This window comes from Mixophyes fleayi, chromosome 1 (genome assembly GCF_038048845.1).
Source record: "Mixophyes fleayi isolate aMixFle1 chromosome 1, aMixFle1.hap1, whole genome shotgun sequence".
Classification (NCBI taxonomy): domain Eukaryota; kingdom Metazoa; phylum Chordata; class Amphibia; order Anura; family Limnodynastidae; genus Mixophyes; species Mixophyes fleayi.
The window spans coordinates 243,585,342-243,600,262 of NC_134402.1; the positions used below are offsets into that span (position 1 = coordinate 243,585,342).

At 43.1% G+C, this 14,921-nt stretch overlaps 1 protein-coding gene across 6 annotated transcripts in view; it reads left to right on the forward strand.

Moving 5' to 3' along the window:
• Positions 1–14,921, forward strand: part of DOCK8 (dedicator of cytokinesis 8) — a 149,805-nt gene that overhangs the window by 113,931 nt on the left and 20,953 nt on the right. For all 6 annotated transcript variants that reach the window (XM_075208617.1, XM_075208596.1, XM_075208606.1 and 3 more), the window contains 7 exons: positions 446–580; positions 1,347–1,499; positions 2,041–2,199; positions 9,102–9,202; positions 10,540–10,732; positions 11,548–11,691; positions 13,417–13,548. In XM_075208617.1, coding sequence (XP_075064718.1) covers positions 446–580; positions 1,347–1,499; positions 2,041–2,199; positions 9,102–9,202; positions 10,540–10,732; positions 11,548–11,691; positions 13,417–13,548 — 1,017 coding nt within the window. The remainder of the gene's footprint in view (positions 1–445; positions 581–1,346; positions 1,500–2,040; positions 2,200–9,101; positions 9,203–10,539; positions 10,733–11,547; positions 11,692–13,416; positions 13,549–14,921) is intronic.

The following is a 14,921-nucleotide window of genomic DNA, read 5'->3' on the forward strand; positions in this document are numbered from 1 at the left end:
TGAAAGATGTGAAAGTTGTTGTGTGCAATAGTGTCAATAACATAATTATTTGTATTATCTTTTTGGGGAAATTTACATTTTACAAAAATGACCTTAAAAATTAAACTGTATTTATATATGTTAACAACTGAAGCTATAAAATGTTTCAGACCAACATTATGCATTATGGGTACATAACCAACTCCACTCTCTGTAAATATAATTTTGGGGAAGGGTTTTCTGTGATAGTAATGCAATAATGCATGTCCTATGTTAGTTAGAGGGTGCCTTGAGGTACAGACTGCATTGTAACTGTGCCCCTAGTGGTCACACACTAGAAATTGTAGACTGTTCAATTTACATGTACTGCAATTTAAAATGTCTAGTATGCAAACATATCACTGTTACCATGAAAATTTGATGTGCTATGTATAAATTGTTTATATTTATCAATAAACCATTATAGGTGAATTTATCTGTGGACTGCAAGGATAATCTACTTGGAGGAGTCCTTAAAGTACTCGTGCATTCTCTAAGTGCCAATCAGAGCAACACATACCTGTCTCATTGCTTTTCCTCCATCCGGCTGCTCATTATTAAGGTAAGGAGTTACTTTCATTAGATAAAAAATAAATTACTAACCCTCGTGAAGCACTTTTCATGGTCCATTCAAATCGCTGTAATTGTAACTTCATTGGTAAATTTCCAATCAGCCAATCAGAAGCAGCTAACTAGTGCTGGTGACCGCCATCATCATCAATGTGTATTTGCACCTATTTGTATTTAGTTTAAACAGATTTTTAGTGGGGACTTGATAAACATGAATTGTCACATGGGAGGACATTTAAAAAAAAAAAAAAACAAAGGTGAAAAATTCTGCTCTATATGTTTCAAGTGCTGATTGACCCTTCCTTGGGAGGAGGACAAGCTTTTTGGGCACCAAAGTACATGCAAGGAATATAGTTACATTCCTTGATTAAATATCTAATGCCTAGCAAACTAATGTCCCCTTATTTCCTTAAATTGTTTAATATGGATATTAAGTTAGAAAAGTATTAAGGCTTATTCTGTGATAAGGTTGAAGTAGACAAAGCCATTTTGTTTGCTAACCCAATACCCATGAAAATGCAAGTGATCAATTCAGTGGGAACTAGTAAATCACTGATGCACAAGACACAAACTTTGGGTTAGCCCACAAAATGGCAGCTTCCAATAGTAGGCTAGCTACTTGAATGACTGCTTGGTTAGATGCACATATTTGCATTGCATCTGGCTGTCATAAATTACCCTATTGTTATATGGAAAGGTGAGCATGTGATACTTTGTAATATGAAGAATTATTTTAAATTTGTGGTTCCCTCTCTTAGTTTGGGGACTTCCTGTTTGAAGAGGAAGTGGAGCAATGCTCTGATATATGCCAAAAGGTCTTGCATCACTGTAGCAGTACCCTGGAAAGCACAAGGAGCCAAGCCTGTGCCACCTTGTACCTGATCATGAGATACAGCTTCAGCAGCACCAGTGTAAGTTGCTACTTTCTTTCTGGAGCATTGAAGGATACGAGCAGAGGCGGGCTGGGCCAGGGGGGCAGGGGGGTATCAGGCCCTCGGGCCGCTCTGTCTGACAGCTATTTGGCCCACTCCCCCCCCGCCCGAATGCAATATTTCCTAAATATTTCCAGCGGCCGCATCACAAGACATCCGATGCGGCCGCGTCATCACTGACACAGCCGCATCATGTGTCATGTGATGCGGCCGCCTGTGCGCCCCCCAGGCTGAACTTTGCCAGCCCGCACCTGGATACGAGTAGTTTTTTTCTATCTCTCTAGGTTTGTTTTGGCGTTTACTATTGATTTAATATCTATCTTGAACACTCTAGTTTTAGCATTAAAATTTACCAAATGACTCATGAATCTGTGTTACAAGTAGTTGTTAGACATGATTCAAAGGGAAAATCTCATTGTTTGAACATATCTGAAGCACAGTATACAGAAATAATTGTGTACGTTTAGGTTTTCAGGATTATTATTTCTTTGCTAAAAATTTGCGTGTTTGATCAATGCAGAATTTTGCCAGAGTGAAAATGCAGGTAACAATGTCATTGGCTTCACTGGTTGGGAAATCCCAAGATTTCAATGAAGAGTACCTGCGGAGATCACTGAGAAGCATTCTGGCATATGCCGAGGAAGATGAGGACATGCAGTCTACCCTTTTCCCAGCACAGGTAAAATACACGCAAACGTTAGATGCACACATGGTGCAAAAACACAAATTATGTAACCTATAGCAACCAATCAGATATATGCTTTCATAGGTATGTCATGCAATAGAATGCTCAAAACTAATATGTGGTTTAATTGCTTGATATATTATTATTGTTAATCTTTATTTATATGGTACCACAAGGTATCCGCAGCGTCGTACATAATACAAACAGTTGACCATACAGGGTAAAACAGAACAGTAAACAAGTAAAACCAAGACTCCAGTGGCTCCAAGCGTATCAAGTACAGTGAAGATGGAGGAGGAGAGCTGGAGTAGAGATAGGAGGGAAAGGGCCCTGTTCATAAGAGCTTACATACTAAAGGGAGGGTAAATAGACCGCAGACACAAGAGGGACTCAGATGAGAGGAACAGGCGCAGAGGAGCGCATACAGGGAAGAGGGAGGTAAGGAGAACAAGCGTGGAGAAGGTTAGGTGGACGACTGATAGGCTTTCAGGAACAAATTTAAGTGCCCGTTTGAAGATTGACAAATTAGGGGACAGTCGGATAGAGCAAGGAAGGTCATTACATTTGTGTGAATAACCCCTTCCCCCAGCTGCATTACAATAATTATCACATTTACCAGGACTCTCAGGAGCAGCGAGGCATACTTGGAAAAGAGGGCATTCCTTGACTGGATCTAAGCATCATGTTTTTGGAACACATCCAACCCTGTGAAATCCTCTTCAGCCAAGTACAACCTCCTGCTGTCAACCCTCCTGGCCACTCAAAATATAGAGCTGAAAGGATATATCTCATCCAAGCAGGAAGCTTCCAATCTAGAATTAGAGCAGAAAAAGTTAATTTGCTGTTGTCTCACAGAATAGTTCACTGAGATTTGCAGTATTGCTTTCCTACATTACATAGATTTTTACAGAAACAAGCATGTCAACACCAGAACCAGCTTCATTCACTTGTATAAAATGTCGTCATTTAAATAATGTTAATATGTAGTTTTCTCTTTTATCCAATCTGGGGGACACTGCTTACCATGGGTTGTGGAGGGGAGCACGGGAGTTGGCACCTAGCTAGTTAATCTTTAGCACTGCTGGCAGACCCCTCCCCTCTACAATCCCACGCCTCTTCCTCCTCAGTTTTTTATAGGTGCCCAAAGGAGTTGGGCTTATTAGAAATAGCTAGTCATTTATTTCATTTAATTTTTATATAACTTAAATTTTTTCTTTAATTTTTACAGTATAGTTAGTTTAGGGCAGAGCTGGGAGTGTGTTCTACATATGGAGAACACACTCACAGAAGCTGGGCAGCGGTGACCGGACTCTGTCAGAGAGAGCAGACTGCTCTCAATGGCAGAGCCATAGCGGTCACAGTACAGAGTGATAAGCGGTCTCCCGGACCGCTGTCACTCTTGGAGGCTCCAACGAAAACCGGCGCTGCCATTAGGCATAAAGCGCCGCTTATCGTATTACCTTGCCGGCGGTCATGATCTCATCAGCGGACCGCGGAGGTACAAGGAAAGAAGGAGGAGAGTCAAGGGGCCATACCAAGATCCCCCCTCAGGTGAATAGGAGGGGGCATCTGGGTATTAACGCTGCAGGAGACCTCTTCAAAAGGCCTCCATAACTCTGCCAGAGAAAATGATAAGTTCTTTTAAAAAAAAAAAAAGGAGAGACAGAAAGCTGCAGAGGGGGAACTATCACAAGAGCTCCCCTGCTCTCAGCAAAGATGGTACAGTCCGGCCTCTGGCGCCAAACAGAAGCCCGGGAAGGAACTTATCTCCAAGGGAGCAGACACCAGGACACTGCTGTTGGACTTCTCCCCTGAGTGGCCCTTTTGGCTAAGTACAAAAACCTTTCTTTAACCAATTACAGACTGTTTAGATGGTTACAGGAGGGAGGCTAGTAGGATTGTTAAAATCTTCTTACTTGCACATATATTTTTTAATCTGTTACACACACACAAGTACAGCTTTTATTACACATTAGTCTGTTACTTGTTGTCTACTCTGTCTCTCTCAAAATATCTCTTATCTAAGTGTGTTTGGTGTGCTTTTCCTTTTTAAAATGTCAGAAAAGTGAAAAGGCCCTATGGCAAAATATTTTACATGTTCCAGATGTAAAGTTAAATTACCTAATGGGCAGAAAGACCCGTTGGCGCTCTTCTCAGTCTGTGAAGGAGAGGTCCCCTCTGCGCAAACCCAGCTCCTTCCAGCCCCACTGACGGAGGAACCGGCCTGAGTAGCTTCCCTGACACAGTCGGTTTCCTCTTTAGCACAGATGATCTCCCAATCTACTCAATTGTGGTCTAGTGTGGCAGCCGCTGTGACAAATCATGCTATTACTCCTGTGGGGCTCCCTGCTGCCACGGTTTTTACTGAAACGGCTATAGCAGGACCTTCCTCTTTGCTTACGGACCATCCGCCTGTACCCACAGAACCAGAATGGTCCTCAGCATTTATAAAGGTTTTGGACAAACTTAACCAGTTACTTGAATCCCCAAACCTGCCCCCAGCTAAAAGAAAGCGGCTTAGATACGCTAATCCTCTCATGGTCCTTTCTGATTTAGAAGGATTTTCAGAAGAGGAAAGAGAATCAAATTTGGATTCTGACCAGGTTCCATCCTTGGAACAGGAAGAAATCACTAAATATCAGTTTATTGATGATTTGGTTTTAGCGGTGAGGCAAGCGTTGGACCTCCCAGAAATGGAGGATCCTAGTCCTAGAGACAGAAGTCTCTTTAAGAAGGCCAAAAGGAAGGTTATTCATTTTCCCCTTTCTGTAGAACTCAGAGATATTGCTGAGGGAGCCTGGAAACAGCCTGATAAAAAGTTCTCTGTTCCAAAGAGGTTCTCTTCCCTGTATCCGTTACAGGAGGAGGACGTGGCTCGCTGGGAGGAAATTCAGAAAGTAGATACTCCTGTAGCCCGTTTGGCCCGTCACACTCTCCTTCCAGCCCCGGGCTCAGCAACTCTGCAAGATATCAATGACCGCAGAGTAGAATCCCAGTTAAAATCTATATTTGTAGCAGCGGGTTCTTCCTTTAGACCCACGTTTGCTTCAGCACTGGGTTGCCAAGGCCATGGAAGCATGGGCAGAGCAAATGGCACAGACCTTATAGGACCCAGAATTGATTACCCTAGCATTACATTTAAAGGAGGTGTCAGGGTATATTTATGAGGCGGCTCAGAGCACAGCTTCTGTGTCCTCCTCTATACAGGCTGCGTCTGTTTCAGCAAGAAGAACGTTATGGCTGAAATCCCGGGAAGGGGATTCAAAGAAATCTATGGAATCCATTCCTTTTTCTGCAGCAGGTCTGTTTGGCCCGGAATTAGATAACATGATTTCCCAGGCAACGGGGGTCAAGAGCGCCTCTTTGCCGGTTTTCTCCGGTAGAAGCCGGACCCCTTGGTTTAGCTCCTTTCGTCAGTCCTTTCGGGGTACATCCTTGCCCAGGGGCCAGTCATTTAAGGGTAGACAACCGAATTCTCGAGGCTCGTCTGTCAGAGGCAGGTCCTCGTTTGCAGCTAGGCGCCAGGCCTCCGAGACTCAGGAGAAGCCTGCGTCCCGACTGACACTCTATTCTCCAAGAGGGGGCGCTGGTGGGTGGACGTCTGTCTCTTTTTCAGGAACAGTGGGCAGCGTCATCCCAAGACCCTTGAATTCGGGGCATTATTTCAAGAGGGTACATACCACAGCGCTTCTTTGTAACCTCGCTAACCCGAGATCCCCAAAGAAGACATGCAATACAGGCCTGTGTCGCCTCTCTTCTTTCGCAAAAAGTTATTTGCAGGGTCCCAGACAACCAGAAAAGAAAAGGGTTTTATTCAAAACTTTTTCTGGTCAAGAAGCCGGACGGGTCATTTCGACCCATTTTAAACCTAAAAAACCTCAATGTGCACTTACGAGTGGACAAATTTCGAATGGAGTCCCTAAGGTCGGTGATAAACGGCCTAGAGAAGGATCAGTTTATGGCATCCATAGACATAAAAGATGCATACCTCCACATTTCTATTTGGAGCAATCATCAGTGTCTCCTGAGGTTCACAGTAGGGAACTCCCACTATCAGTTCCGTGCTCTTCCTTTCGGCCTCTCCACAGCTCCAAGAGTCTTCACGAAGATCATGTCGGTGATGGCAGCGTGTCTTCACCTAGAGGGAGTTCAGGTCGTCCGATTTAGACGATCTACTCATCAAATCCTCCTCAGAGATTTGCTTACGTCAGCACTTATCACTCACCATAGTGATCCTCAAGAGCCATGGGTGGCTGATAAACTTAAAGAAATCCCAGATGGTTCAATGTCAACGTATGGTCTTCCTGGGGCTCATCATGGATACCAGTCGGCAGAAGGTGTTCTTGCCTACGGAGAAGATCAGTTCGATCCGGGCTATAACAACTCAGGTCTTGTCCTCTCCCAATCCCTCAATTCATTTGTGCATGCGGCTGCTTGGGAAGATGGTGGTCTCCTTTGAAACGATCCCCTTCGGTCGGGCTCATTCTCGATGCTTCCAGTGGGATCTGTTACAGAAATGGTCAGGATCCCACCTACGCTTGGATCTCTAGAGAATCTCGCTGTCTCCTGGGGCGAGAGAATCGCTCCAGTGGTGGCTGAATCAGGATCACATGTCGGTGGGCAGGTCTTTCGCTCCATGGTCATGGATCATAGCCACAACAGACGCCAGCCTGAGAGGTTGGGGGCGGCAATCCTGCACCTCCGGCTCCAGGGACTTTGGTCTGTTCAGGAATCAGCCTTATCAATAAACGTGTTGGAGTTGAAGGCAATTCTTTTAGCTCTTCGGGGGGCACAGACCCTCCTTCGGGGCCACCCTGTCAGAGTTCAGTCCGACAATGCCACGGCTGTGGCATATGTCAACAGGCAGGGAGGAACCAGGAGTGCAGCCGCAATGAAAATTGCAGCTCAGATTTTTGCTTGTGCAGAACAGTATGTTCCAGCAATCTCGGCAGTATTCATTCCGGGAATAAAGAATTGGGAGGCCGCCTACCAAAGTCGAAATCAAATGATGGCCACTCCATCCGGAAGTTTTTCAGTTTCTAGTTCAGAGATGGGGTCTTCCGGATATAGATCTCATGGCCTCCAGACACAACAAAAAAGTTCACAGGTTTTGCGCAAGGGCAAGAGACCCCTTAGCGGTGGCAGTGGACGTAATGACGATGTCATGGGAATTCAGGTTGGGATACCTGTGTCCTCCGATTCCCATGCTTCCTCGCGTGCTCAGACGAGTAAGGCAAGGTGGTCTGCCGGTAATTCTAGTAGCTCCCTCATGGCCACGCCGAGTGTGGTACGTGGACATAATCTCAATGGCGGTAGGACAAGGATTTCGTCTTCCGTCACAAGATGACCTTCTTCTTCAAGGTCCCTTCCGTCACCAGAATTGACCTCAGCTCAGTTTAATGGCATGTTTCAGCTCGCATCTATCATCGGATTTGGCGAGCCTATATCAGATGGTGTGAAAATAGGACATGTCACACGTCTTCCTTTCGTGTCCCTCGCTTGTTGGCTTTTCTTCAGGATGGGCTGGAAGCAGGGCTTCGTTTAGGTTCCCTAAAGGTTCAGGTATCAGCACTTTCAGTCTTCTTTCAACTGAAATTAGCGGATTTGCCAGATATCAAGACTTTTCTTCAAGGAGTTTTACATATTCAACCTCCCTATGTTCCGCCTACAGCACCATGGGATCTTAACCTGGTACTGGACATGCTCAAAGAGCCTCCTTTTGAGCCCTTACTTGAGGCAGATTTTTGGTGTTTGACCTGGAAGGTTGTTTTTCTTTTGGCTATTGCATCGGCACATAGAGTGTCGGAATTGGGAGCTCTGTCTTGCCGGGAACCATATCTGTTTTTTCACAAGGACAGAGCGGTTTTGAGAACACTCCCCTCTTTTGTTCCAAAAGTAGTGTCCTCTTTCCATTCAAACCAGGAAATTGTAGTTCTGTTTTTTTCATCTACTTCTCATTCTGATCTGCAGTCTATGGAAAAGTTAGATGTGGTTAGGGCTCTCCGTATTTATGTCAAAAGAACATCTCAAATTAGACGAACCGATTCCCTGTTTGTTCTCTATGATTCTAACAAAAGAGGCTGGCCAGCCTCTAAACAGTCCATTGCAAGATGGATTACGGCAACTATTAAGCAAGCTTGCATAAGAGCTAACCTTCCTGTGCCAGAAAGACTTACAGCCCATTCCACCAGATCTGTAGGGGCGTCGTGGGCAGCAAGAAATGGGGCTTCTGCTGACCAGCTTTGCAGGGCAGCCACCTGGTCTTCTGTCCACACAGTTACCAAATTCTATCAATTTAATGTATTCGCATCCGCGTATGCAAATTTCGCTCGTAGTGCTCTACGAGCGGGGCTTTCAGAGCGGTCCCACCCTTAGGGGGCTGCTTTAGAACGTCCCCATGGTAAGCAGTGTCCCCAGACTGGATGAAAGAGAAAAGAGGATTTATATACTTACGTTAAATCCGTTTCTCTGATTCCGTCTGGGGGACACTGCGATCCCTCCCTTCTGCCTTTCCTCTGTATGCTCTTGGTTGATTGACCTTTCTCCTTGGGGCTTTTTGAATTAACTGAGGAGGAAGAGGCAGGGGGATTGTAGAGGGGAGGGGTCTGCCAGCAGTGCTAAAGATTAACTAGCTAGGTGCCAACTCCCGTGCTCCCCTCCACAACCCATGGTAAGCAGTGTACCCCAGACGGAATCTGAGAAACGGATTTAACGTAAGTATATAAATCCTCTTTTCTTTTTAGAACTAATTTTCTTTCACTAAATTATTATATTTAAAAACAATTTCCAGTCTACAAATTGGTCAGTTTATTGATCTGGAACTTTTTTCTGTTGTATTTGCTTTTATTACTACTAGTCCTTCCATTTGTAATTAAGTAAGTGCTTTTCTTTTCAAGGTAAATGAACTTTTGAACAATCTAAACAGCATACTGTCAGACACGGTAAAAATGAGAGCATTCCAGAAGGATCCAGAGATGTTAATGGATCTGATGTACAGGTAAGTGTCAGGCCACACCTTCAGGTCACTTTTTTAACATTTAGAGATTAGGCAGAGACACATTTATAATTAGGTACGTGGTCACAGTTACCTGCATGAAAAGGCACCTTAGCCACAATTCACCACCCAATTAACCCAATTAATTACTAGCCCCACCCACTTAATCACTAGCCCCACCTGCTTAATCACTAGCCCCACGCCCACTTTTCATCAGCACCTACAAGGATGGATTTAGCATCAGGTTCAGTAGACCTTTGCCATGGGGACCCAAGGAGATAGTAGTATTTGACACTTGCACATCAAGGTGGTACTACAATAAATTGCATTAAAAAAAATCAACATTTTTAAACAATAGCTCTATTCTATGTTTGTTTGTTTTAAAGCACCGCTAACTGTGTTTTCCTTTAAATATGACCTTTATCCTTCCACTCCCCAGTATAGAACCTCCAATATTATCTGAAGCCAGGGGCCAGATATCACTGCAAAGTGACTGACTTAACAGTGCTGCAGCTCACACCTGAGTATTACAATACTGTGTATCATTTTCTATATAGCTCTATAAACCTTCAGTGGACTGGGAATTAAGCATTGAGTTCTCCAATAATGTGAGCTGTGGCACAATAGAGCTTCAGTTATGGGGAAGGTCCTGGGGTGGGAGGATCCTTCTATGTACTAGCCAGTTGGTGGGGGTGGCAGCAAGTTATATTAAAAACTGGACAAAACTTTTATATGCGGCAATTTCCACGGTTATGTAAAGTCATGCAACTAGTCATATTACTTGCAACGGTAAACTAGTAAATAAGATCAGCAAAAAAAATGTTAAATAAACTGTCATTATGAAAGCAATGTTTAAAAATGGTATGGTCACTCGCAAGCAGTAGTAATCAGGGCCGTCTTTCCCATATGGCACAATGGGCAGGTGCCCGGGAGCCCTGCAGCCCAGGGGGGCCCGTCGGAGGAAGCAAAAAAAAAAAAACCTGCAAATACTTACCGTGCTGTCAGCTGGCGATCCAGCTACCTCCTCCTCCGTCACGCTTGCAGTGCATGTCGAGCGTGACGTCATCCCGCCCGTCCTACATCCATTGCGGAGCGCGACGGAGGAGGAGACCAGGGAGGGAGCCGGATCACCAGCTGACAGCACGGTAAGAATTTTCTTCTTTTTTCAGGTTTTTGTTTTTTTTCTGCCTACGACGGGCCCCCCTGGGCTACAGGGCCCATATATAATCATTTTTTATTTTTTTTGTATATATAGGGCCCTCGGTGCACTGCTGTGCCCGGGGGCCCAAGATGTTCTTTAGAGGGCCCTGGTAGTAATTAGTGTTGTATTTTTCAATTAGAATTGCGAAGGGTTACCAGACATCACCGGATCTAAGGCTGACCTGGTTGCAGAACATGGCAGAGAAACATGTGAAAGTGAAGTGTTACACGGAGGCAGCCATGTGTCTGGTACATGGAGCAGCTCTGGTGGCAGAATACTTGAGCATGCTGGAGGACTGCAGTTACCTGCCTGTTGGCAGTGTCAGCTTTCAAGTAAGAATATTGTATAGAATCTATTTGCACACATCAAGCCTCATTTACAAACATTACATTTTGGTGCAACATTTGCACTAAAGCATAGTAAGCAATCAGACACTTGCCTTCAATGCATAACATGCACTAGACAGATAAAAGTAATTGCTGATTTGGTTGCTGTGGTTCAGTGCAAATTTTACACCTAACTGCAAAGTTAGTAAATAAGCTCAATACATGCTTCCAAACATTTAGACATGCAAAATCTTAACAAAATAAGATCCACCCAAACCCCATCCCAGATCCACCTAATCCCCGCCCCCAATTTATCCAAACCACGTCCCTGGTGTCCCTGGTCTAGCCAAGCACTAGCACTGATCCACCCAAACACTTTCCCGATCTGCCTTGAAACATCCACATTGGTGCAAAACACCACCTACTTTCCTTTAAGCCCCACCCTTTTGAAGTGTGCAAATAGACATTATGCTACTAAATCTAGGTTCTGGTCATAGGATTTTTAAGATATGCCTGACAGGAACATTTTGATAAGTGACAGAGTAGACAGGGATACATTGAACCTTCTAAACACTAGCCTTTGTAATATATATGGCAAATTTTATGAAAAACGCTCTCCAAGTGTAAAAAGATGGTCTATTTATAAAATACTATGTATGGATGATAGGTTCATCTTAAAAGGATAATCATTTTTACATAGTTCTATAGAAACTATTTTAGGAAGTAAAACTGGAGAACTTAAGGCTATTTGCATTCCATTGCTATGTCTGTATCTGTCTGCGGAGAAAAATAAATAGAATGTGCCCAATGGATCTTTCCAGAACATTTCCTCTAATGTGATAGAAGAATCAGCAGTGTCTGATGACATCCTGACCCCAGATGAAGATGGAGTGTGTTCTGGAAGATATTTCTCTGAGAACGGGCTTGTTGGACTATTAGAACAGGCTGCAGAGCTCTTCAGCCAAGTAAGTCTTCTACAGTTGGCATATAAAACACTTGCAGCTATTTATAAGTGATTGGGATTGGAGATCCATGTACTTTCTATTATGATTAATATTTTTATCATCCTCTTTTTGTAAATGTTTATCATTCTACTATTTTTCACAGCATGATGAAACCACAGAAAAATTTAGAAAAATCACTCCTTGCTCCAGTGGAGCCTACAATCTAATGTCCCTAACACTGGCACAGAAATAGGAAATGTATTCAGAAACATCTAAATCAGAGGGTCCCATGCGAATAATGGGACAACATAAATACTCCACATACACCACACCAGGGGAGGGCTGGCAAATTCCCCGTGGGGCAAGACTCGACTCAGCAGTCCATTAGGATCATTTTAAAGGAAAAAAAATGCAGGTGGCCCAGTGCCCCAGCCAAAGGTAGCCTACTATGGGACCCACGACGGGGGGACAGATACTCCCCTGCACCCCCCAACCCAACCTGTCCCTGGACAACACCCTGGGCTAGATTTACTAAACTGCGGGTTTCAAAAAGTGGAGACGTTGCCAATCAGATGCTAGCTGTCATTTTGTAGAATGCACTAAATAAATGATAGCTAGAATCTGATTGGTTGCTATAGGCAACATCTCCACTTTTTCAAACCCGCAGTTTAGTAAATCTAGCCCCCTGTCAAAATGAGACTTTAAGCTCTGAGAGAAAGCTGTTTTATCCGTTATACTACTGTGTTCTCTCACAGTTTTCCATGCCATGGCAATCCTATTTTTAAAACTGTTTGGAGCTCTCTAAAAAGGCAAACCTGGCACCAGATCAGATTGATATTTGTGGGTGCCCTCAGGGCAAGTAATTTGTGGGGCCTCTGCTATTAAAATTATCCAAAATGTTCGGCTGCTCTACACATGTGCGGTGTTCGTGCCCTATTCCAAGACCACAGCTAGGTAGGTCTGTTACACACTACTCTGACTGCCTGCAGTTTATGCTCTCTAGCATTGTTACAGTGCCAGACAGTGGTCACGCACGGCTCTCTGTGATGAGCGCACAGCCAATTAGTTTCTGGAGCCTCCGATTTTTCCACCTTTAATTCAGCTTTGTCTGAGACTTGGCTAAAGCCATTTTAGAGATGTTCTGGATATGAGTGGTTAGTAGATTAAAAGTAGTGGTGTATTTGTCAATGTTCCCGGACAGACGAGGTTAAAGAATTAGCACATGTATGTCACTAGCCTTAGTATCAAAGATAAATTGCTTGTTACAACATAAGTCTAATATACTTCTACTTGTGAAAGTAAGGGGGAAACGTTGATGATTTCTATCCAAGCGTCTGTCAGATATCCATATATTAGATTCTTATCTTAATGCTTTTCTGTGCACCTCTATGCATAACATTCACTGGGATGCATTGAGCCTAGCTGCCCATCTGTCCTATGTGCAAGCACTGCAAATGTGTAGTCTTCCATATTAGATTCTCCTATTTACACAAGACCGAGAATGGAGCAAGCTCTAAGCTAGTCATATCTAGTAAGCAAACCCATTTACCCATCGTACAGTATGTTTCTGTGCGCAACCACAAGCGGAATCACAAGCACAGTATACAACATTTTCCGTGCAGGTAGACATGTAAACATTCCAGTACCATCAAACATCCACGCTTAATTTAATAGAGAAGGTAATAATTGGTAGTAGACATTGTGACTTAGTAGTGTTGCTTTAAATGTACTAATTATCTGTTACAGGCAGGATTCTATGAAACTGTAAATGAAGTCTACAAAATTGTCATCCCTGTTCTGGAAGCTCACAGAGACTTCCGTAAACTGGCATCCACCCATGAGAAACTGCAGAAGGCATATGGCTGCATAATAAGCAAGGTACCTGATCCTGAGTCCCCATAATAGTGGCCTGTATATTCTGTGTGTGTCAGGGCAGGGGAGGAAAGATGTGCACAAATGTTTATGGTAAGAAAAAAAAAAGGTATTAGTGTTTATACTAGGGCTGTCCTCTTTGGCCTATAAATGTTTTGGTAATAGCAATGCACTATATAATTAGTGACCAATGCACAAAAATTCTTAGTTACATCTTACCTGGAAGACTTATACATTTCCAGGTAAACTACTATTGTGGTGTAAAAGCCTGTGAGTAAATCTGTCAAAGTGAATGAATGTGTAATATTACATAAACAATAGTAGGCATTTGTTCCAGAAATGACTCATTTTATCTTTACTCCCTCTTTACTGATAACTGCTAGCTAATACGATTGGCAAGTGAGAGGGATGAATAATGAGAATGAGGTTATGAGATTCTTTCCCTTTTCAGCACACGCACACTTACCAGAACCTTATTTGATTGGTGTTATGTGGATAAACTTTTTAAGGTGACCAACATAAAAGATAGATCATTTAATAAATAGCTCATTATCATCCAAAAGGAAGATTTAAACAAACTAGGCTGCATAGTTACATAGCTGGTATAGTTGTAAAGAGACATACGTGTCCATCAACGTCCTGCCATTCATAAATTCTAATTGAGTTGATCCACCAGATTGTTTATGTTATTACTCCTCCTATAAGAAGAAGAAGTCCTACACAAACATAATGTTAATATAGTACTTACATTATTGGATGACTGGATGCTAGGGTCGGGGGTCACAGTGTTCGGTGGGGGTGGGAGGGCAAACTATACCTGTTTGGGCCAAATGTAATATGGGACATTTATGTGAACTGTATGTTGCTTATATGTTCAATGTTTTATATGCATTTCCGTAAAGGACTATATTACTCAATTGATCAGGAACTGCGCGCTAAGTTTTTTGTTATGTTGTATCTGTACTGTCTGAAAACTTGAATATTTTTTTTAAAAAGATAGTGCTTACATAAACTTCATTTCTCCCCTGAAAGACTTACCAATACAGAGCTTGATGAAATATAAATATCATCCATTTCAGCTGCTACTCCAGAATAACATTACTTCGATCTAGCCCACCAGTGCCACTCCAGTGTATCTATGAAATTCAGTAATATATAGCGGGCGCTGGAATAGAAAGAGGGGGCCACCAATAGATCAAGTGCAAGACTTTATACCAACTAAATCTTTATAATATGAATTTACAATTCTGTAGAAAATAATCATTGTCCATAAGTAACTGTAGTTAGTCAGCTCAGCTCTTATTGTTCCTTTAACACCTTTCAGGGGTCAGAAATTCGCCCATAATCAGACAATTGGAACACTGTGACTGAATTCCAAG